Raw genomic sequence first — 25,617 nt, 5'->3', positions numbered from 1 at the left:
ATTTTTGCCCCATTTTTGTTTAACAATTACAAAGGATGAAAAAAAATCAATAATATAATTTTTGTTACTATTAATTTAGGGTAATGATAGCAGACAAGACCAATATGAGTCTCTTGAAAACTAATAACCATGGTATTAAAATGAAGAAAATGGTGGATATGATGAATTATCATTTAGCATCTTAATTTATGATAATAGAAGCATGTCAGAACATTGCAAGGAAACTAACACTAAATTTGGTGCAGGATACACAAAAATGAATGTAAGCAAAGTTAAAGTAATCAGAATAAAGGGACTAAAAAGTGATTAATTCCCAAGACCAGTTGCTTTGCATCCCAGGGATATTAAGAGATGTGGGTGATAACAGTGACTGAGGTTACAACAGCAGATCAGTGGCCTGGTTGAACAGGCGCCCCAAGGTATTGCTATGACCATGGATCAGGAATCCACTGGCATGTGAATGCCAACATTCCTGCTCCCTCCCCCACCATTACACATGTCTACCAGCCAGCAGCCCCAGACTGCCAAAGCTCATGCTGAAACGATATAATATGATATTATTCTGAGAGATTAAACAAATTATAGCCCACTGCCCAAAACAAATTACAATCCACAGTCCTGACACAAAAGTTGATAGTGTTTTGATATTGAGGAGAAAGTCTTAGCCATGTTATGCGTTGATACGATGGACAGGAGCAATGACAGATGGAATTTAATTCTAAAATATGTGACATGATGCATTTTGGGAGGACTAGTAAGGCAAGGATATACAAATAAATGGTGGGAACCAAGGAAGTAACGAGGAACAGAGGGACCTCAGTGTATATGTCCGAGGATCCTTGAAAGCAGCAGCAGCAGTAGATAAGTTGGTTAAAAAGAAATGTGGGATACTCTCTTCATTAGCCAGAGTACAGAACATAAGAGTAGAAAGGTGTGGTATAACTAAATAAAACATTAATAAGCCACAGCCAGAATACTGTGTACATTTCTGGTTACCACACTGTAGGAAAGATGTGAATGCATTGGAGAGGGTGCAGAGGGGATTAACCAGGATATTACCTAGGATGGAGCATTTAGGACTGGAAAGACTGGGTTAGTTTTCCTTGGACTAGAGAAGGCTGATGGGGGACCTGTTAGAGGTGTACAAAATTATGAGGGGCATAGATACGGTAGGTAGTAAGACACATTTCCCATTAGCAGAGGTAGTTATAACCAGAGGGCATAGATTGAAGGAAAGATTTAGGGAAGATCTGAAGAAGAATTTTTTCACCCAGAGGGTAGTTGGAATCTGGAACACACTGACTGAGGAGGTGATGGAGGCAGGTACTTTTACAACATTAAGGAAAAATTTAGATAAGCACTTGAAACAACATAGCATAGAAGACTTTGTCAAGTGTTGGAAAAGGGGATTAGTATAGATAAGTACTTGGTGGCTGGCATGGACACACTGGGCCTTAAGACCTCACTCCATGCTCTTTGACTATGAGCCCTTTGAGTGTTCCAGAAGGACATCTGAATTTCCTCTTCAGAATATTAGCAACCATCCACTTCAAATGCTGCTGACACTTTGGCTGCATTTTGTAGAGGTTTCAGAATAGACATGAGGATACTTATGATGCCCACCAATAGCAAGCACCAGGGTGAATTGTTTAAGATTAATAACTGCTTTGGATGTGTTATGATTTCCTTGTTTTTCCTCTAATGAGTCTAGTGCTACAACTCAGGATCCTTTTTAGTGTGTTCTCCATGCGGAAGGGCTTGAACTGTGAACTTCTTAATGGTCCTCAATTCTGGAAGATAAGGTTTGGGTACACTGCTCTGAAGTACAAGTTTGGGGAGCTCCCTCTAAGGTCACCTTCAATTCAATGATCATTGTACATTTTTACCATTGTTGCGTGGAAGCAAATGCCTTACATTCCCAAGACACTGGGGCAAGTTCTGAGACAGGAAATATTCTACGGGTGGTCAAACTTCATGTGAATAGGGGCAGTCTATAATAGGGAAAGTCTACAAAGACTTTCAATAAACTTACAGGAAAGAGAGAGAAGGAATGGAAACAATGAGTGATGGAGCTGTTAAAGTGTATCTGGATGTTATGGTGTAGGATAACCTGAAAGAGAATGCTCCAAAACAAACACTAATTCAGAATCTGAGGGTGGATTGTGTAAGAATATGGCCACAAAGTGAAGTATTCATAAATCAATCTAGGAAGCAGACATGCAAGTTAAAAAGTTCCATATCTGAAAGCATAGAGTTTTAAAACAGAGTTATGGAACACCTGGCTGAAGAGAAAGGACTCGCAGAGATTTCATTCAACATGGGCAGGGTAAACATACCCACTTACAGACTCACTGAGCTGTAGAGGTAAACTGGGAGGAGTCCTTTTATAAAAGAAAAATGCGAGTAAAAATTTCTGAGCATATCAGGAGTGGCCACAAGTAGGCTGGTCTTGTGTGGGCTGAATATTGATAAAGATAAAACCCTGTAACTAGGCTAAAAGACAGATGTGAAAGGAGACTAATATAAGTATAACTGGTCTAAGGCCGCATTACTTACTGATATCAGCAATAGCAGGGCAAATATGGTAGCAAAGTGGTTAATTTCCTGGGCTTGTAATAAGAGGCCTGACCACTGACTGCTAGACATAAAAGTTACAATCTCAGCACAGTAAACGGAAATATAAATAATTAAATAAATTTGCAGTTTTAAGAATTGGTTATGCTGATTGAAATGACTGGATTGTTATAAAAGCCCATCTGCTTCTCTAATTTCCTTCAAGGACACTTGGGGAGCACTGAGGGTTTAAATCAGCTTGGTAAGTGGATAATAATTTGACAGGAGAGGCAGGAGGGTAGGAGGGAAACAAAGTTGGAAATGGAAGATTGAAATGTAGTAAGCAAAATAAATAGGCAGCAGAAACAAAGACAAGCAGAAACAGGACCAGAGTGTGGAAAAATATTAAAAGGCCAAATTTAAAGGCACTATATCTAAAAGCACACTGCATCCACAGCAAAATGGATGAATAAACACCTGATCTAATTGCCAGTACAGAAACATGGCTACAGGGTGAGCAAAGCTAGAAGCTAAATATCTCCAGGACATTCAACAATTAGGAAGGAAAGGTAAAAAGGAAAAGGAGGTGGGGTAGCACAATTAATAAAGGATGACATCAGTAGAGTAGTTAGAAAGGATATTGGCTTAGCAGGGGAGAGAAGCAATGGAAAATAACAAGTGATGCAGCTGTAAAAGTGTATCTGGATATTAAGGTACAGGATAACCTGGCAGTAATAGTTTCAAAGTAAACACTAATTAGCAAAAGTAAGGGTGTATTGTCTAAGGATATGACCACAAATTGAAATACTAGAAAATCAATTTAGCAAGCAGAAGACATGCAAGTCAAAAGTTCCACATGTGAAAGCCTAGAATTTTCTGTTATCAACTTAGAATCAATTTGGGTGGAGCTACGAAGCAACAGAGAGCAGAAAACATTGTTGGAAGTCATTTATAGGCCTCTAAATGGTGAGATGTCAGAGATGGTATAAATAAAGGAGTTAGAAATGCATATGATAGGGTTAATCATGGGGGACTTTGCATATTAACTAAACACACCTTCCTCTTCGACAGTCCTCAGGATCGAGGATGACTCACTTCCACTCTGATTTTGTGGGTGCTGAGGTGACTGCGAAGACCAATGCGGGAACCATAGACATTTCCATGAATGGGCAGGAGGTACCTGAGAAGGCTGGTAGGTGGGTCATTCGAGAGATGGTGTGGTCCTTCTGCCATTTATGTGGGGCTTCTTGTGCTTCCAATGCATGGCCTTGAAGTTCTCAATACCATTACAAATACTCCTTTTGAAGTTTGAGTACTCAATGGGGATATTGTCTATTTTCAAAGAGGATATTAATCTTTTTCTCTCTTTGCCTCTGACAGGGCTTGGAATAGGATGGCTGATTCAGGAGCATGGTGTCAGGCATGTGAAAGACATAGCCTACCCAACAAAGCTGACTAAGTGCTGGGAATATCAGTCTGGGAGAGGATGTTGACTTGGCTCGCTTATCCTTCTGGAAAAATTGGAGGATTTTGTGGAGAACATCATTGGTGGTCTGTTTCCAGTGCCTTGAGATGCTTGACATAGGTAGTACAAGTCTCCGGAGCATATAAAAGAACAGCCATCATTCCTGTCTTGCAGACCATGGGTTTTGTGTTAGGTCTGAAGTCCTGATCTTCTAGCACCCTTTTCCTCAATGAACCACAGGAAGTGCTGGTGCATTGAAAGCGATCGGGAATTGCATCATCAGTGCCTCCCTTCTCTGAACACATGAGAAAATAAGAGAAGTGGGCCACCAGGTCTCTCAAGCCTGACTCAATTATGATCGTGGCTGGTCTATGCTGACCTCAACTCTTCCTCTGTACCTATTCCCCATAACCCTCAATTCCTTGATCTTTAAGATATTTATCTATCTCCTTCTTAAATATGGAGACACAAGAGACTATAAATGCTGTAATCTGGAGCAACAAACAAGCTGGAGGAACTCAGTGAATCAGCCAGCATCTATGGAGGGAAATGGAGGAACTTGAGACCTGAAACGTAAACTGTTTATTTCCCTCCATAGATGCTGCCTGATTTGCTGAGTTCCTCCAGCATCATTTGTTGCTCCTCCTTACACATATCTAATGATCTGGATTCTACCACCCTCGGGGGCAGTGTATTGCAGAGATTCACTACTCTGAGAGAAAAAATTTCGGCGGGGTCAGTTCTGAGATACAAGCTGTGGTCACAATTTTCTGGGTCTTGCTGTGTGTCTTTACCTTCGGAGGGCAGTGTGGTGCAGCAGGGACAGCTGCTCATGGACCTTTGTCCTGCAATGTATGCTTCAGTGATTAAGTCAATGGCATTTATGACTGTAATGTGGAGAAGTTTCTTCACTCAGAGTTTGGTGAATCTTTAGATTTCTACACCTGAGGTTAGCCTCAGTTACCGACTGCATTCAAATAAGAGATTGCTAACTTTCTGCATATTAGAGGAATCAAGAGACGTGGGGATATGGGAAGAAAATAGAGTGCGGTAGAAGATCAGCTGTGATTTTGTTGAATGACAGAACAGGCCCAAGGAACTGAATGGTCAACTCCTTTTTCTTGTGTTCTTATGGACAATATATACCAGCCGCCAATGATGTCTACATCCCAAGCAAGAATAAGAACAAAAAGTGAGCAGGATGATTTGAATCAAAGCTTTTGTTGCAAAATAAGGATAATATTAATATGCTAAAGCTAAATATAGTTTTAGATAATTAGAAAATGTCATAGCAGGTCAGAATTGCCAAACACAGAATGGAGAGTTCACGGTTAGATTCATGCTGGAAACTTGAAATTTTCTAGTTGGTGATGAAGTGACAGTGGTCATTGTGAGCAAAACAAAGCCTGCCTATAATTATTCAGGAATTTCTATGGCATTGGATTTATCTTTTCCCCTTATGAATTCCTATCAGTTGTCCTCTACAGGAGATCATTAGTGTCCAGCAGCGGCGATGCCCAAGGTCAACTCTCCGAAGTGTATAACTGTGCCAGCTACTTTGGTGGGACTTCCATTTATATATTTGCATTTATATAGCACTTTCACGATCCCAGGTCAATCCAAAATGCTGTATGGTCCCTGTAATACCATGGCACTTGCACACCCCCTGGTTCCCACAATCAGCAAAGTGATAATGACCAGTTATTTTTATTAATATCTATTGTAGATAGTACAGAGGTGGATTCATCTGATAAATATATTTTGGTTATTTGTTTCTTCCTGTTTGGGTTAAAGGCCCCAGCCGAAGTGGTGCTCCCTGCAAACATTCCAGAGTGACTGCGTGGAGCTGCGATTCATATATGTACCACGTGAAAGCAAAAGATCTCTTTGACACCCCACTAATGATCCCTTGCCAGGTCTACATGCATCAGCCAGGCTCGGAGGCAGTAATTTTGTCAGAGTTCAAATATTCTTATTCACTTACTTACTACAACACAGGAGAAAGTCATTCAGCCCATGCCACCTATCACCAGAGTAATCCCATCAGTCCCATTCACTGTAACCCTAAAATTCTTTCTCACAAGCCCATCAGATCTTTGATTATTTTGCCAATTACCTCCATAATGGTGTAATTTACAGTACTCAATCAATATACCAGCACAATGGAGACACAAGACACTGCAGATGCTGGAATGCAGAGCAAAAAATGAGCTGTTGGAGGAACTCAGAGGGTCAGACAGCAACTGTGGAGGAAAACAGACAGTCGACGTTTCATGTCAAGACCCTTCATCTGGTCCAGCTGGAGAGTCTCAACTTGAAGCGTGGACTATACCACTAAATCCCTGGTAGGTGAGAGGAAACCAGAACACCTAGTGGAAATCCACCCAGTCACAGGGAGAATGTACAAACTCCATGTAGATTGTAGCCAAGGTCAGGATTGAACCTGGGTCCCTGGAATTGTGAGGCAGCAGCACTAACTGCTGTGCCACTGCTTTGAATTGTAAAGAAGTCCAGAAATCTGGGACCATTTACTCTGTCAAAAAGAAGGCACACGAAAGCAATTTTCAATAGCTCCAGATTCTGAAGCAGCTAGACAAACAATTCTCATGTGTTTGAGATCAGACAAATTTGTGGAGCTTATGACTGAAAGAGGGAAGGTGCACAGACAGTTTTACTATTACTGTAGATATTGGACACAAGGAATGTTCTATTCAGAAGGGCAGATAGTGTACAAAAAGAACTAGATAGAGATCTGAGGGATTGGGAAATGGAGACACGAGCTGGCAGCACCAGATAAATGGAATGCTTAACTTTTCCATGTCCTGAACCATCCCATATTCTGAAACCAATTAATCATCAGATCCATTCTCATTATGGGGCAGTAAAAGAGTTATTGCTGACATGTCTGACCTCTTCTGCCTCTGGTAATATTTTGAGAAGCTCGCGCAGTTTTTCAGATCCATAAGCCTCACTCTTTCCAGTCCGAATATCTTCAATGATGCACTGATTCGACCTAAAAAAAAACATAGAACAAAAAAATATATAATGCTTTGTTGAGGTATATTTACTAAAATGATTCAACAGAATAATTTCATCCCAATTTTCCAGGTTATTTGACATTTTCAAATTTTGTCCACTTTAACAGTGAAAATCATGCATCAGGATTACAAATGTTATCCTCCCAAACTTCTATCAGTTAAGTTCATCAGAACTCTGTAATACTGGAGGGAAATACGGCAAATTACAATTTTCTCATTGGCAGTAATCCTGATGGAAGCAATTTGAGGTGATAAATTGTCAAAAAACAAGCTTTATATTAATTTTTCCCTAGAATATATGTAATAAAGCATTAAATATGAACACTTTGCAACCTGCAAATATATAATTCTAACACCTACAATGTGCATCATGAAAACGGAGGTGATGAAGAGGGATCTTTTCCCACAATTTCTTCTACGGCTGGAGTTCTGTCTGTTCAAATTCTAAGAATTTCCAGTGACTTGGTTGCTATTGATGGCTGTGCATCTGACTTTCTTAAAATGGTAATGTTTCTACAAAGGCAACACATCTTAAATCATAACATGTAATTTTATGGCAAAAGACAAAAAATAAAACTTTAATTATTTAAGGAGCAAAGGTTAAATACAGACATTTAACAAAGTATTTAAATTAGATGCAATTCTAAAGCCTTTTGGAATTATTCTTCATCAATGCACTGGGTGTGATTTAATTCATGCTACCTCACTAATGGTTATATTATATCAAAAACAAGTTAAAACAGGGTTTTCTCAAATACTGTACACTTAAAACAAGAGCAGCTCCAGATTGGCAGGGGAGGGGCAAAGAGAGACAATTACTTTGAAGAATGTATTGAGGCTGGCGCCATCTGCTAGTCACAGTGCCTGAAGTGAAAGGAAATTCATCTGAAAACATCAGCTCAATAAATTATTAGTGGTAGTGTTTGAGGAATTCCTCCACATTCCAACCTCCAATCAGCAAACCCCTTGCTTGACTTTTCATTTAAAATGCATCAGAAGAATGCATCATTTTAAAAGACACTAACTTTTTCAAATTCTCCAATTCTCTTTGTTTAGAACACAGAGCAATTCCCACACTATCTAGCCTCATTGCATTAATTTCAATGGCAGCAAGTCTGTAGCTAAGCTCCATCTGTCCAATCGGGTTGCAACTTCTTAACTAGTCATCCCCCTCACCCCTATCCCACTGTATACTCAGAGGAAGAGCAGCCTGTTCTTTGGGGGTTCGGATTAGATTTCAAGCTGGTGTGTGCTCTGAAATAAGGATGGACAAAAAGATAAATAAAAACATAGATGCATACTTTCATTCAAATATATATAAGTCACAGAGATGTTTATGTTATGCTATTTTACTTGTTTTTTTCCAGTGGTTATTCTGTTTACCGTTGCTGTGGCAACTTGACCAGCAGACACAGAAATTTATAATGGGGGACGACTAGGCCATTGAAGCTCAATGCAATTACTGAAACTCCTCAACCTCACAGGCCTAGTGCTAACAGCTGAAATTAACAAGCACAAACGTTTAAAGTTGCTGGACTCAGGTTTTCTGTTTTATATCTGCAGTGAAGTATCAGCTTTTAAAGGATCAATAACTTTTTTTCCTCTCGAAATAGCATTGTCTTCCCCTATACGTCAAATTTAACACAAATTTGTTCCATCAAATTCTCTCCCTTCAAGAAAATATAAAAATCTTAGATCATTTCTGCATTTATCATCATAAGAATCAGCACTGTTATTTATCTTTAGCCTGCCTGAAAGGGAAAATCCATGTCACAGGGAGTTTTTGAAAGGATTTTTCTATTAAGTTTTCAAAACTACCTAATCAGACCAAAATCCAACAATTGTATACAGCCTCAAGAAACAACCATAAGAATGGCTAGAGTAATGTAACATACAACCCACTATTTCTCAGGAAAGTTTGCCTCACATTCAATGTACTTATGAAGAATTATTTACATCTAATCACAAATGAAATTGAGTTATTAAAGCACAATTTCCAAATGTCTTCTTTTTGTCTCCCTCGTCCTTAAAATTGAAATATCACTCCATGGATGTCAACAAATATTCTGCTGTTTTAAGTCCCAGGTTAATTCATTTGCTTAGTTTTGCTTATAAGTTAAATTTAAAAGCTACTTGAACATCTCCCCCTTGTACCTTAGGCCGAGAGCTTAACTTTGAGAGACACGGGGTGTATTGAAGGCACTGCACTTAGGTGAAAATTACACCAAGATTTTGCCAGCCTGTTTAGGTAAATCAGGCAGATGTTAAGAGATTCTGTGATATCTGAAACAAAGCATTTGTGATCCCCTGGTGACAAATTACGGAACAAGTTGCCAACCTGGTGGAACCATGGGAGTCAAGGAAGAAGGGGTCCAACCAAGGGGTAAAAGTCCTACGTCCCAGAGCAACAACATCTCCCCACATGTCAAAGAATGCCTGCATCCAGAAGTGGGTGCCTCAATCATCTGAAGACCCACCAAGCCTGATGGGCATCATCTTGATGCTGAGGGCCTACCAATGACCAAGGAGCACCACCAAAAAAGCATGAAAGGGTTTGAAGTTTTTTTGTTTGTATGATCTTGCTGTGTACAATTAACTCGTACGCTTGCTTGCTTAATACAATTTGCAGCTGAGAAGTAATTGTAATTTTTAAGACAGGAGATCATTTGCGAATGAGTTATATTTACTATTCCTTTTTTGCTTTCTGTCAAAGCTTGCTGCTGTTCTACAAATTTTTATCATAATGCACATCTTCCTGCAGATGTAAGTATCCAACAACTTCAGTAAGGCACGGCAGTTAGTGCTGCTGCCTCACAGCTTCTGGGATGTTGGCTCAATCCTCACTTTTGATGCTGTCTGCATGTGATGCACGTTCCCCCTCTGACCATGGGGGTTTCCACTGGATGCTCCATAGATATGCTGGTAGGTTAATTGGCTAATACAAGTTCCCCTTACAGGTAAGAGGCAAAAGAACCAAAGGAGAATTGATGGGCATGTGACAGAGAGTAAGTTTCAGGACCACAGAGGAACTTGAGTAAAGCGATTGCTCAGCTGGGTGCTGGCATGGATCCATTGGGCTGAATGGCCACCTTCTGTGGTGTAATGTGCAAGAGTGTAAGCATGCCTTATTTCAGTATGCATGTTAAGCTGCCAGCACTCAGCAAGAATGAGCAGAGATTTATAATGAAAGTACAACTACCATAATCGCAGTGTATCCCAGTTACTGTGTACCAGTAGAATGGGAAAAAAATAATTTGAAACAAGAATTCCCTGGAGTCTGGATTGGAACATATAATTTGCTTCCATCCTGGAAGTTCACTGCATTGTGTGTCCATGATTCACTTTGAACATAACTGCTTCTAGTGTATCATAATATCTCTGACCTTTGAAAGTTATTGTTATTAAAAAAAAACTTTCTACTCAAATTTTCATGTGAAGGCAGATAGGTAACATTGCCCATATTAGGAGCACTTGTAGAAAACATATCCCAGGTCAATAAATGTATTGGAATTTCAATGATTAATTGTTAAATTGAAAATACTCCACAGACAAATACTGCATTAATATCATAGCCAATCTGTAAAATTTACATTATAGTAACCTGGAATGGGGTCCAGAACTGAGCCCCAGATCTGACAATCATTGTTAGTTTGTCCCACTGAAATTTAGCTTCTCTGCCTCCACAGACAAGAAATTGTCCAAGCTGTGCCATTTCAGATGCAAAAATCAGCAGAGGATGAATCAAGTGCAGCGGTGTCTCGCTTCTGACTGTGAAAATGTGGTGGTTTTATAATGATCTGGTTGACTTTCAGTCATCCCAGGTGGCCATCTAAACAGAGTTCTGAGGCAACTGACATAATATAAATAAGGGTCTTCACCTTCCGCAAAACTGGATTGTGGAAAAACCTGATGTGTGGGTTCTTTGATCTGTCCGTGGATTCTTAGCAATGTGCTTAGTTGTGGCTTGGGGACATTTCCTTTCATATCAGTGATATTTTTGTGGAAGAGTTCTTCTGAGATATTTTGTCAGTGCTTCAGCTGTTTATTGTGCAAAAATGGGTGAGGAGCAAGAGTATCAGCAAGCAAGCAAGACCACAAAGAACAGTAAGAGATAAAATTGATGAGAGAAACCAGGGTGTGCAAGAATAACTTTGCACACAGATTTCCCACAAATATATTTCCAGGACTAGTATTTTGCTTCACCAGGGAGTCCATGAGTGAAATATGCCACCTGTTGTAGCAATAAGTAGAACCAGCAACATGAAGTTTAGCACTGTCTGTGGGTGGTAGTGTAATTGTGGCCCTCAGTTTCAAACCCTCTAGATCACTTGGCTACAACATATTACACCATCAATATCAATTAATTTACACTGTTCCACAAGGTAACACCAAGAGACACAATCTTCCTTATAGAGGTAGTTATGCAGTGATAAATCTAGGATTAGTCCAAATTGCTGACTTTCCAGAAGTCCAGAGAATAAATAGGTTGCCATGCATGTTAATTGAGACTCCTGCCTCCTACTGAAATAATTTAGCAAGTGTTTACAGTGCATTAAGTTTACCTTTGATTCCCAATGATAACTGAATTTCTCAGCCATTGTTTCAATGTACAAATAATGTTCCCAGGTAAGTTTGGAATGAGGCAGGAGGGATAGACAGGATTGTACAACCTTGTGCTCATGCCATGAATCATGGCCCTTTTGACATTCACAGTGGAATTGACTGACTTTATTATCTACCAGTCTTGCAGATGGGAACAGGGGTGGATTTTTTAGTTCAAGGTACAATAACAAAACTCTTTTATCAGATATATTAAAATTCCAAAATGCACTTCAGAGAAGCCTAACTAAAATTGAACAAGTAGGCACAAAGAAAAAGGAGGACAAATGGCACTCTAAATTGTGGGGTTGGAGAATATTATAGAAACTGGAAGGGGTGTTGTCATGGAGTGATTTGAAAGTAGGGATGAAAATCAGAATATTGCTTAATCAAGAGCCAGTGTAATTCAGTGACTAGAGGGTTAGAAATAAAGTGTTCTTGGGAGGGTATATGCTAGGAAGCATAACATGGGTGCAGTGGAAAAATCATGTCTGCAGCTAATAAAAGATATGGATGAAGGGTTTCAGCTGGAGGGGAAATGAGGCAGGTGCTGTATCAGATGTTTCTTTGGCGGAAAGAGGCAACCTCAGTGATGGATGGTTGGAAGCTCACCTGAAGTTCAAATGTGACAGCAAATTGCCACCACTCAATTTCAGATATTTATCAATGAGAGGGATGGGGCTGATATTATTGTGGAATGATGATATTATTATGGAATTGAGGTCACTGTGGCAACTAAAGACAATGGGCATATTTAGTTTGAGGCAGTTTCTGTTCATCTATTGCTGAATGCATGATAAGCAGATACAATAATCCTCAAAAAGCAAGGAAATAATAAGAGAAAATAAGTTTTATGGAGTATGAGGGAGAAAGGAACAAAATATGCCCCAGGTCACAGAATTCAATGCAATCTTTTGTTGCATGAAGTTCAAAATTTCATTTACTCACGTCATTGCTTTTAATGTAAAAGTAAAGAACCAATGGAGATTTGGAAATGAGAACTGATGCAGCGCATTATGAAAGCTGCAGACATACATATAGAAACAATAATACATTTTAATAGGATCTTTAATGCAGAAAAACATTTCTAGGCACAATCAAACAAAAACTGTCCCCAAGCCATTTGAAGAAAAATTATAACAAGGGAACAAAACATAGGTGCAGAGGTTTACAGTTTCAGAGGAGGAGAAAATCGGAGGGTCAGAGAGGTGAAATTGTTGTACTTTATTAAATGAGGCGTAGAGATCTAGTCTACTCAAATCTCTTCTTACAAAACAATCCTTTCACTCCAGAACTCAGTCTCTTGTTCCTTTGTTGCACTTTCTCTAAGCCAAGTGTATTTTTCCTTAGGTATGGAGACAAAAACTGTATGTAATATTTCACAAACCCATAATATTTTCCATTTAAATTAATTCAATTTTTGTTATCTATTATCAAAGTGCAAAACTGCATTTCTCCACCTTATATTACATTTACCAGACCCTTGCCCACTTAACGTGTCTGCTTCTCCTTGCAACTTCCTCACAACTTTTATTCCTAGCCAACTTTGTTTTATCAGCATACTTTACACACATTAGTCAATCCCCTCTTCCAATTCACTCATAGCTCAAGAACTGACGCTTCAAGAATCCCAATAGTTACAGCCTGCCAACCCACTATTTTCCATCAGTTAAATAGATCTCAAACCAATGATTCATAATTCTGCATAACAAACATATGGCACCATATTGAATACTCATTTTAAAAAGCTTTTAATCTACTTGCACTGGTTCTCTCTTATCTAACCAGCTAATTATAATGTTGAAAATTTCTAAACAGATACTACCCCTTTATAAATCTATGCTTACTTTGCACAGTCATATGATTTGCCAATAGCCCTAATCCTACATACATAATAATAAGTTTCAGCATTTCTCTGATGAGCCTTCAGTTTCCTGATTACTTTTCTCCTTCCTTTCTTGAACAGCAGTATTTGGTTTGCTACCTTCCAACTTGTGAAAAAATTCTAAAAATCAGGGAATTCTGAAAGATCCAAACCAATGCTTTTACTCTTTCATCTTAAAATCCTAGAATGTAGGCCACCAAGTTCTGGGACCTTGTCTGATTTTAGTGCCATTAATTTCTCTAGTACTATTCTTCATTCCTTGTGCTGTGCGGAGTTTGCAATTTCTCCCTGTGACCACCTGAGTTTCTCCCAGGTGTTCTGGTTTCCTCCCATATCCCAAAAGTGTGCTGGTTGGTATGTCAACGGTGACTTTAAATTGCCCCCAAGTATAGGCGGCTCAGATGAGCATGTGTAGATTAGGTTGAAGGGGAAATAAGTGAGGGAATGGGATTGCTCCAAAAGCCAGCAAAGTCTTGATGGGCCAAATGGTCCCCTTCAATGTCTTCAGAGACTATGAATGAATATAGGGTGGCACAGTGAAGCTGCAGATAATGCAATTGTTTCACAGCTACAGTGACCCATATTCTACCAATTGATCCTGAAGTGATCCAGGGTGTATTGCACTGGACTACTGATCTGGGAAGATGCTCCTGATTCACAGTACAGCAGTTGGGTTATTTAAATTCAGATAATTATTTTTTATTCCAAATTAATTCTAAACAGTAACAGCGACCATAAAACTACTGGACTGTTGCAAAGACCTTCTACCATTTTACCTGAACTGATGAATTTCTCCCATAAAGTATTTGTTTAATGTCTCTTCTATTTCCTCGTTCTGCATTATGTCTACTGTTTCTGGCTCCCACATCTCTGCTAAACCTCCTCCCGTTTACGTACATAATGTTATTACAATCTGCTTTTAGATAATTTACACTCAGTTTCTCCCTGTGAAGTTCCAGATAATCATTTGCCAAATCCCAAAACCCTCAAGCTAATTCCTCTTTTTGACAATGTTAGGTGCAACAACCAAGAAAACTCACCAGTGCTTCTACTTCCTCAGGAGGCTAAAGAAATTTGGCATGTCCCCTTTGAGCCTCACCAATTTTTATCAATGCACCATAGAAAGTATGGTGAAAGTATCAAAGCACCTTATTCTACATTCTGTTTTTGTTTTCCCTTGTACTATCTCAATGCACAGTTGTAAAGAAACGATCTGTATGGACAGCATGCAAAACAAGTGTTTCATTGTACCTCGGTACGTGGCAATAATAAACCAATTTACCAATTTATAAACTTGACTCCAATCCATTATCTTATTAGCCATAATTGGATATCTTTCCTTGTTGTTTTTCTCTAATGACTTAACAAAATGCACATCTGGTGTGAATTCAAAATTAATTCTTTAAATGCCTGACATTGCTTATCTATCTTAAGAATCTTTTTAAGCTACTTTCCTAATACACCTAAGCCAACTCGCCCTTCATACCCACATAGTTTTCTTTGTTCAGACTTAATTTCAGACTTGACTAACACAAAAGCAAAATGCTGCTGACTCTGGAAACTGAAATAAACTAGAAAATGCTGGAAATACTTGGGTCAGGCAGCACCTGTATAGAATTCTAACATTTCCAGTTAATGACCCAAGTTCTGATGAAAGGACTCCTCATTTTTGCTTCAGACATAACTACCTTGAACCAAACCTCTCCCATACATGTGGCTGCTTTGACCTAATTTTTGACCAAGCGAAATCACTCAAACTTAATATAAAATTCTAGGTTATGATAAGTTTCTACAGAAGTGTCTTTAAAGATTATTAATTGATTGTGCTTGTTTTAAAAGAGCCAGTCATTTTTTTTGCATTTTATGATGAATCTGTTGTAGTAAACAGTAGCAGGGGAAATCATAGCACTCCGATAATGTTTGGTATGGTCCAGATACATCCATTGTGTATTATAAATGCTGAAACCTGTCTCCTCTGGTAAAAGAGATGGGAGTCTTATCAAGGGGAATATCCCAAGGTAGGAAAGATTAAGTGTTTTAATGGAGACAAGGGCATCAAAAGTGAGGCAAGGGTATGACTGAACAGGTACTGTGATGAATAGTACACAAAAGAATAAATGAAAAGTGCATTGTTAGGGACGATTGTGGAAAGGTGATGTGAGGGTGAGGGATTTAAGTAAGAGATTGGAGATGGTCTCATCCTATAAAACTTGAGGGGAATTCTGAAATTTTTGAGCAGAATTAATAATGTTAATGTTCATGAAATGTTCAGTTTAGGACAAAAACTTCTCTTGTTGAAAAAACTTGAACTAATGGCCCTTTGAGATTAGAAGAGAAAAATAATTATTAGCTAGGGAAGTAATGAATGACAAATTAAGCCAAAAATCCTACAAGCAACTTACTTCTAGAACCATTGTATTTATAATGAAAAGGACAATGGGAAGCTCAGGGCTGTCCCCATGGGCTGAATGTAGGTGCTTCATAAAGTGGCCACCCAGACTGCATTTGTTTTCTTCAATATAGAGCATACTCGCTCCCTAACTACCCCTATTCAGTTATCTCACAGATGCAGCCTGACCTGCTGAATATTTCCAGCATTTTCTGTTTTTTTATTAAACAATTGTGGCGACTCACCGTCTAGTCGGGCGAACCGGCTCGGCAGTCGGGTCGCGCGGCGTCGGAGCGACGAGGCCCAAGATGGCGGCGGGCCTCGTCTTTCCGAGCGACAGGGAGAACCCGCGCGCGGGAAAGTCCTGATGACGTAGGATTTACGTCATTGCCGGTTGTTTTGGGCGGGAACATTCTCCCTTAAAGGGCCCGCGCAACGCGGGAAAATAAACCAGTTCTGTTTGACAATCCTCCGAGTAGTCTTGTTTTATTCCGCGGTAGCAACCGCTACATTGGTGACCCCGACGGTCCAAACGACTTTTGGACCCGCGAAATGAACGACAGCGCAGCAGCCAACGCAGTGGCCCTCAAGCTGCCCACCTTTTGGACACTTCGGCCCAGCGTCCAGTTTACACAGGCCGAAGCGCAATTCCACCTTCGGCAGATCACCTCCGACTCCACGAAGTACTACCATGTGGTTAGCTCTCTGGACCAGGAGACAGCCGCCCAGGTTGGAAACTTCATCCAGTCACCTCCGGAGGAAGATAAGTACCCGGCTTTCAAAGACCTTTTGATTCGGACCTTCGGCCTCTCCCGTCGTGAGCGCGCCGCCCGCCTGCTTCATCTGGATGGCCTGGGGGACAGATCCCCATCCGTCCTAATGAATGAGATGCTGGCATTGGCCGAGGGACACAAGCCATGCCTGATGTTCGAACAGGCCTTCCTCGAACAGCTCCCCGATGACATCCACTCGTTGTTAGCTGACGCCGACTTCAGCAACCCCCGTCAGGTGGCCGCCCGGGCAGATGTTCTGTGGAGGGCCAAGCGCGAGAGCGGTTCGTCCGTCAGTCAAATCACCAGGCCGCGAGCCCAACGCCCGCCTCGCCCGGCCCCAACAACCGAGCAACCACGCCCCAGGAACGCAGACGACGACACGGGTGACCAGCTGTGCTTCTACCATCAGAGGTGGGGTGCAGAGGCCCGTCGATGCCGCCCACCCTGCAAGTTTCAGGGAAACGCCAGGGCCAGCCGCCGCTGATGGCTACAGCGGCTGGCCACCGACGGAGCCTCCTCTTCGTTCAGGACAAGAAATCTGGACGGCGTTTCCTCGTTGATACTGGAGCGGAGGTCAGTATTTTGCCCCCGACAGGCCGCGACACTCGTGACAGGCCACCAGGTCCTCTACTCAATGCCGCCAACGGTACAACGATACGGTCTTTCGGCACCCATACGCTTCAATTACAATTTGGCGGCAGCCGTTTTACCTGGACCTTTACCCTTGCCCGACCACTCCTAGGAGCCGATTTCCTTCAGGCCCACAACCTGTTAGTCGACCTGCGAAGGAAGCGGTTAGTCCACTCTAGCACTCTCCGGACCTATCCCCTGGGAGAAATCAGCCCACCAGCCCCGCGCCTGGACTCCATTTCCCTTTCTGGCGACGATTTCGCCAATCTCCTAGCCGAATTCCCATCGATTTTGGCACCTTCGTTTACAAATTCTAGGCCCACACACGGGGTACGACACCACATCATTACCACAGGGCCACCCCTTCATGCCCGAGCACGACGATTACCTCCAGACAAGCTCCGCCTGGCAAAGGAAGAGTTCCGTCACATGGAGGAGCTGGGGATTGTTCGCACGTCAGACAGCCCCTGGGCCTCCCCCCTGCATATGGTCCCCAAAGCCACCGGAGGGTGGAGGCCCTGCGGCGACTACCGCAAGCTGATTGACGCCACCACCCCGGACCGCTATCCCATCCCTCACATCCAGGACTTCGCAGCGAACTTACACGGGGCCCGCATCTTTTCCAAAGTGGACCTCGTTAGGGTATACCACCAAATCCCGGTCCATCCGGATGACGTCCCCAAAACTGCAATTATCACCCCATTCGGCCTGTTCAAATTCCTTCGGATGCCGTTCGGCCTTAAGAACGCCGCGCAGACCTTCCAGCGGCTGATGGACGCGGTAGGCCGAGACCTGGACTTCGTGTTCATTTACTTGGACGACATACTGATCGCCAGCCGTAACCGCCAGGAACACCTTTCCCATCTCCGCCAGCTGTATTCCCGCCTCCGCGATTTCGGCCTCACGATCATCCCGTCCAAGTGCCAATTCGGACTTGACTCTATCGATTTCGTCGGCCACAAAATCACCAGCGACGGGGCAACACCCCTACCCGCCAAGGTGGATGCTATCTGCCATTTTGCCTGCCCCGACACAGTCAAAGGCCTACAGGAATTCCTTGGGATGGTCAACTTTTACCATCGTTTCATCCCTGCAGCAGCCCGTATCATGAGCCCTCTGTTCTCGCTGCTGGCTGGTAAGGGCAAGGACATCACCTGGACTGACGAGGCTGCGGCTGCTTTCGTTAAGGCCAAAGACGCCCTGGCAGGCGCCACGATGCTGGTACACCCCAGGACTGACGTCCCGACTGCCCTCACGGTAGACGCATCCAACACCGCGGTGGGTGGGGTACTGGAATAGCTACTCGAAGGCCACTGGCAACCCTTGGCATTTTTCAGCAAGCACCTTAGACCGCCCAAACTGAAGTACAGCGCTTTTGATCGGGAACTTCTAGCGCTGTATCTGGCGGTCCAGCATTTCCGATACTTTCTAGAAGGCAGGCCTTTCACCGCTTTCACCGATCATAAGCCTCTGTCCTTTGCCTTCTCCAAAGTCTCCGATCCCTGGTCAGCTCGTCAGCAGAGACATTTATCCTACATTTCCGAGTTCACAACTGACATCCAACATGTCTCCAGAAAGGATAATGTCGTTGCTGATGCACTTTCCAGACCAACCATCCACAACCTATCCTTGGGTGTCGACTACACGGCCCTAGCTGACGCACAGCAAGCCGACGACGAACTGCCCAGCTACAGAACCGCAGTCTCGGGTCTGCAGCTCCGAGATTTCTTGGTTGGTCCAGGTCAGCGGACCCTACTTTGCAACGTTGCGACTGGTCAGCCCCACCCTATAGTCCCTGCAGCCTGGCGGAGACGCGTTTTTGACTCGGTACATGGGTTGGCGCACCCGTCCATCAGATCTACTGTCCGACTGGTCGCCAGCAAGTTTGTCTGGCATGGCCTGCGCAAACAGGTCAGTGAGTGGGCCAGGACTTGTCCGCACTGCCAGACATCAAAAATCTAGTGACACACCAAGGTCCCACCACAGCAGTTCGAGCCTACCCGTAGGAGGTTCGACCACATACACGTCAACCTCGTGGGCCCTCTGCCGGTTTCAAGAGGATCCCGGTACCTCCTTACCATCGTGGACTGGTTCACGAGGTGGCCTGAGGCAACCCCCCTGACTGACATCACAACTGATTCCTGCGCCCGGGCGCTGCTCACAACTTGGGTCTCATGTTTTGGCGTTCCGGCCCACATCACTTCAGACAGAGGCACCCAATTCACTTCCAGTCTCTGGGCTGCATTAGCGAACCTGCTAGGGACGCAGCTGTACACCACCACGGCCTACCATCCTCAATCAAACTGGTTGGTGGAACGTTTTCACCGCCATCTGAAATCAGCCTTGATGGCCCGCCTGAAGGGTCCTAACTGGGTTGATGAGCTGCCTTGGGTCCTGCTCGGCATACGCACTGCCCCCAAAGAAGACCTCTGCACTTCGTCAGCTGAGCTTGTATACGGGGCGCCACTAGTTGTCCCCGGGGATTTCATACCTGCCCTTCGGGACCAAGGGGAACAACCCCCAGCAGTCCTACAAAGACTGCGCGAGAAGCTTGGCGACTTGACCCCGATTCCCACCTCACGGCACGGTCAAGCCCCATCCTGCCAGCCCAAGGAACTACGGGACTGTAAGTTTGTTTTCGTTCGCAGGGGCACACCTCGGGCGCCATTGCAACGACCATATGAGGGACCGTTCCGAGTCACACGGAATAACGGATCCACTTTTATTTTGGACATTCGAGGCAGGGAACAGGTTTTCACGGCGGACCGCCTCAAACCGGCCCATTTGGATCTGCAACAGCCTGTCGAGGTTGCCACGCCGCGACGCAGAGGCCGGCCCCCTAAGCGGCAGCTGGCACAGCCCACGGACCTTGGGGACTGTATTGCCGGTTCTGGGGGGGGTTGTGTGGTGACTCACCGTCTAGTCGGGCGAACCGGCTCGGCCGTCGGGTCGCGCGGCGTCAGAGCGACGAGGCCCAAGATGGCGGCGGGCCTCGTCTTTCCGAGCAACGGGGAGAACCCACACGCGGGAAAGTCCTCATGACGTAAGACTTACGTCATTGCCGGTTGTTTTGGGCAGGAACATTCTCCCTTAAAGGGCCCGCGCAAGGCGGGAAAATAAACCAGTTCTGTTTGGCAATCCTCCGAGTAGAGTCTTGTTTTATTCCGCGGTAGCAACCGCTACACAATGAGGATTTTAGCTCCTAAAGTTCCTCATAGATATGAGGGAAACCTGTCCAGATTATTTCTTTGTTGCAGTAGTATTGAGAATAAGGGTTGGAGGGGATGTGGGATTGAAACGAGAAATACATACCTTTCACCCAAGTCACAGGTATTCCCAGGGGTATGCGCGGTAACAACAGATGGGTACAACTTTGGTCATGCATCTTTATTGAGTTATCCAGGAAGGAATCCTGTTTGTTGAGCATAAGAGTAAGAGCCTTGGCTGTTCTCTAATCACTTGGATCAAGCAAGGTTGCATGCCAGGCATTGTGCAAAGGCACTGCCATGCAGCAGATAAAACTCCATTAAGTTTGTACACAGCAAGATCTAAAACAATGGAGCCCAAGTGGCCCCGCCCCTTCATCACTACAGGGTTGTGTCACTATGTCCCTGTTAACTTATGGTGCACATACTCACAAAACATTGCAGAACCTTCAAACACTCATTCCCCTCCTTTCTGCTATTCAGAGAAGGAAATCAGCAACATCATGGAGAATAAATGAATAAATAAATAAAATGAATGAGGGGAGAAATTTATCTCTGTGGCCAGCTCTACAGCAAGATTATAGGCTGCTGGTATGCAGGAAGTGAAAGCAATCATAGCTGATATTCGCACACACTTGGTGACCAAAGGTGAATGCTTCCCCCTTAGATTTATACCTACTATGAGTTTCTGTGTAAGGCCCTGCAAGTGAGAAGCTCTATTTACAAGCAGCTGAGGGGCAGATCCTCAACTCATAGTACAAATGAACATTCTTTGAACAGGCATTGACAATTGTTATGACCTGCTGTATTGGTGAATAGAGCTGGTTACAGTAGATCAAAATAAGGAGCATGAGCAAACAAGGAGATTTAGCACAAGTTTAGCAGCATCAGCAAGGCTGTGGTCATAAATCTCATTGACCTTCAGCATCAGTCCAGATAGTCAAACCTATGACCATCATTTCTAGATATTTTCAACCTATCAGCTCTCACAGAGAAACCACAGCAACAACAGCCCATACTGCCAGAATTAAAATGTAGATTTTTCTGTTGTCCCACCCAAGTTTGTTATGTGGTAATGTGGAGCACATAGGTACTTTTGCATTCCTCTTCTATAATATGCATGCCACCATTCATAACTGCAGAGTAACCTATGCAGAGTAGATGCACTGAAATAAAATCGAATAGGAAAGTTCATCAGTGTTTAAAAACACTCCAGGGTGGCAATCAAAAAAAGTCAGTTACTTAAGTCTTAAAAGCTTTGGGAAGATTTTTTAAAAATTCCTAATAGGTAATCAGGTGGAATAATTATCTCAAAAATTAGGTTATCTCCTGAAGATCAGCATTCCACTCCCACTGCACAACCCATAATCATCCATAACATTAACTTGCTCAAGAAGTAGCTCCGTGTTGAAGCCCAGCATACCACCTAGACCACGGGTGAGCTTCTACAAGATCAGGAACTTTTTAAGGAAATGAATTTGCAGGAATGGCACTATTCTAGTTGCAGCCAGTGATTTTGTTGCATAAGGACATCCAAGTTACAGGAAGAGGCATGTGGATCTGAGCAGAAGTCATTTGACGTTTTCCATGATGACACATCTAAGATCAAAGTCCAAGAAAGTGCATCAACAGTATGAAGAGGAATCGTGTTGCCATTTCAATTGAAAGGCAATGAGGAAATAACCCACATACATCCTTCTGAATAACACATTTAGTTGTTAAATATAACACATGCACAGAACCTGCAGATCTTTGGCCATAGAACCACAAATTCAGCCTTTTTGCACTAAATAATTAATTGCAAATGGGAGCATTTGAAAACAGAGGGAGCAGGAAATGCATAAACAGATACATATGATTGAACAAAGAACTCCAGCTTATAAGATCAAGGAGAATCAAAGGATGTAATTTGTGTCCACTGAAAATGAATACACCTGACTAAAGATCCTGATTCTACCTGTGTACAAGTTGTGTCATTTACTGGCAGCTAAGGACTTATTGGTTTTGGTAAATGATATACTGAAAGTGAGCCCCTTGGATATTTCAAAAGAAATAAGACATATTTCAGCATAGGGAACCTAGGCTAATCTGTCGATGAAAGATCTCCTGTCAAATATGCCATCAAAAATCAACCTGTCCAGAACCAACCACAGACTGCACTGTGAAGTCCAAGCTTCACTGCATAGTCTTTAAAATTACATAGCATTGAGTGTGTAAGTATTTATTAAGTATTCTGGTTTTATAAGGGGAACTCAGAATACACAAGGAAAGGAGAGGATCTATGTAAAATATGTCCCCACTGCATGATAAACAGATAGATTTTTGTATATTATAAGAGTCAAGGAATATGGGGTTAGTGCAGGATAGAAGTAAAAGATCATGACCTTACGGAATGGCAAAGCAGGTAATAGGGCTTCTGTTTCTTGTATTCTTAATTAGATTACGCCTCAATGCATTCTCTGGATGGCCAATGATTGCATATATGGTGGTTATACCCTTTCTTCAGTTACTTGCTTCCCAAATCTCAGCTGCTATACCATGGTGGCTCTCCTTCCACCCAATCTATATCACTGGTATTCATTTATCTCTTAACTTCTGGCAACTGGAATCAGCAAGCTATGCACCTACTGAAAAGTGGAGTCCATCCTGAGCAGACAACCCCACATGAATAGTTTAAGTATATAGCAATCCAGAGCTAGAATTCTGGAAGATGCTTACTTCCTTAACCAGGGCTAATTCTGGCACCACTTCACTATTCCCTTAGCCCAATTGGATATCCAGGTAATAAAAGAGCTTATGTCAATACAGTAATACATACAAAGTGCTGGAGGAACTCAGCAGGTCAGCTTGATCCTGCCTAACCTGCTGAGTTCCTCCAGCATTTTGTGTGTTTTGCTCCAGATTCTAGCATCTGCAGAACCTCTTGTGTCTCCATGTACGTCAGTACAGTGTCACTTACATCCTTAATTACCCATACTTCTTCACAACCAATAAAGAATTTTAAAACTGCAGTCAATGCAGGAATATAGGAGATGATTTCATATCATTTCATATTTCTTTATGTCATTGTACTGTTGCAACAACACAACGAAATTACGATGGCACTCCCTTGCCTAATAAAAACCAAAACAGTCAATTGATAAGAGCAATTATAACTATAAAATAAAACAAACATACTTACACAAATATAAAGTATAAAAAAAATAAAAAGGCAGTGTGCAAATGAACCGTGATAATAATAATAATGATAATCAGCAGCATATCAATATACTAAATAACACCATGATGAGTCCAGCTGGTAAAGGGGGGAAGACATAGTATGTGTATGTATGTATGTATAGGAGGTGTCAGTCCATGTTCAACAATTTAACAGCTTTGGGAAAAAAGCTGTGTTTCAGTCTTGTAGTGTGTGCATGTATTGTCCTGTATTGCCTACCAGACAGGAGTAGTTTGAAAAGGTAGTGAGCAGGGTGAGCTGGTTCTTGAATGATGTTTAAAGCCCTGCTCCGACATAGAGCCTGATAGATGTCCTCCATCGCTGGTAACTGAGTCCCAGTGATGTTTTGGGCTGTCTTTATGGCCCTCTGCAGAGCCTTCTGCTCCTTCCTAGTGCAGCTGGCATACCAAGCAGTAATGCTGTATGTCAGGATGCTCTCCTCTGCACACTGGTAGAAGTTCACCAGAATGTTCTGAGACAGTCTGACTCTCCTCAAGATGGACAAGATGGTGGCGTGCATAGACGCAGTGGCTCGGTGCTCCCTGAAATTGTTGTTGCAACAGTACAATGACAAATAAAGAAATATGAAATGATAGCAACATTCTGAACATTAAAACCCCACAAACAGCAATGAGTAAAAAGAACAGTATTCTAGTGCCGTTGACCGATTCATAAAAATGGGCAAAGGAAAATCACCTCGCACTTCTTCAAGTAATGCAAGGGGATCTATTACATCCACCTAGGCAGGCAAGTGGAGCAAAGTTTCATGTCTGACTCAAAAGATGGCACGTCCTTTGACAGTTGCACTGAAATATCAGCCATAATTGTATCAGTCTCAGTTAGGGTAACATACTTGCTCACCTCTGAATTGAAAGGTTGTCAGTTCAAATCTCACCCTGGAGATGGAATACAAAAATGTGGCTGGACACTGCAATGCAGTACAGAGGTAGTGCTGCAGGTGTTGCCTTGCAGATGAGACATTAAATTGAAGCTCCGTCTGCTCACTCAATGGCAATGAAAATCCTGTGGCATCACTCTAAGGCATCCTGAGATATGAAAGGTTATAGCAATTCCCACTTGGCAAGCAGGTAAAAAGAGTAAAAGCCCATGGGGTTCCAGTGTAGCAGGCAACTTTGATCTAAAATTAACTCAGTGGCAGAAGTAAAAGGAAAAAATAGTTAATGGGTCTTGTGACTAAAGGGTGTTTTCACTGGGGTTCCACAGAGCTCTGTCTTCAGTCTTTTGCTGTATGTAATATATTAATGATTGAGACCAAATGTAGGGGCAAAATAATAAAGTTTGCAGAAGGTTCAAAAAATTAACTGCATGGTTGACAGTGAAATGGAAAGTTTTAGACAATGGGGGAGTGTTGATGAATTGGTCTGTTAGACAGAAGAGATGCAATTCAATCCAGAGAAGTACAATGTAATGCCATTGGGAAGGAGCAATAAAGCAAGGAAATACACAATAAACAGGAGAATATTGAAAGTTGTGACAGAACAGGCAGCGCTTGATTCTATGTCCAAAGATTCTTTATGGTAGCAGAACTGGTCAATAAGGTAGCAAAAAAGTCATTTGGGATGCTTTCCTCTATTAACAGAATGTTAGAGTAGTGAGGTTATGTTAAAACAGTGTACAGCACTAGTTAAGTCTTAGCTTGAATATTGATAACAATTCCAGATACCACATTTAAAGAAAGAAGAAACTGCACTGAGGACAATGCAGAGGAGTTTATGAGAATCTTGTCAGGACTGGAATATTTTAGCAACAGATTGGATAGGCTGGGTTTTTTTGGCAGTAGAAGATGCAGGAGTGAGATTTAATCAATTTTGTAAAATTGAGGGGCCTGAATAAACCAGGAA

At 42.4% G+C, this 25,617-nt stretch overlaps 1 protein-coding gene across 3 annotated transcripts in view; it reads right to left on the bottom strand.

The window, feature by feature from the left end:
* fhdc1 (FH2 domain containing 1) overlaps positions 1-25,617 on the bottom strand; it is an 81,044-nt gene that overhangs the window by 14,416 nt on the left and 41,011 nt on the right. For all 3 annotated transcript variants that reach the window (XM_052040013.1, XM_052040005.1, XM_052040020.1), the window contains exon 4: positions 6,929-7,031. In XM_052040013.1, the coding sequence (XP_051895973.1) occupies positions 6,929-7,031 (103 nt within the window). The remainder of the gene's footprint in view (positions 1-6,928; positions 7,032-25,617) is intronic.

Source organism: Pristis pectinata, chromosome 2, assembly GCF_009764475.1.
Source record: "Pristis pectinata isolate sPriPec2 chromosome 2, sPriPec2.1.pri, whole genome shotgun sequence".
NCBI lineage: Eukaryota > Metazoa > Chordata > Chondrichthyes > Rhinopristiformes > Pristidae > Pristis > Pristis pectinata.
This window is presented reverse-complemented; position numbering and strand designations above follow the sequence as displayed.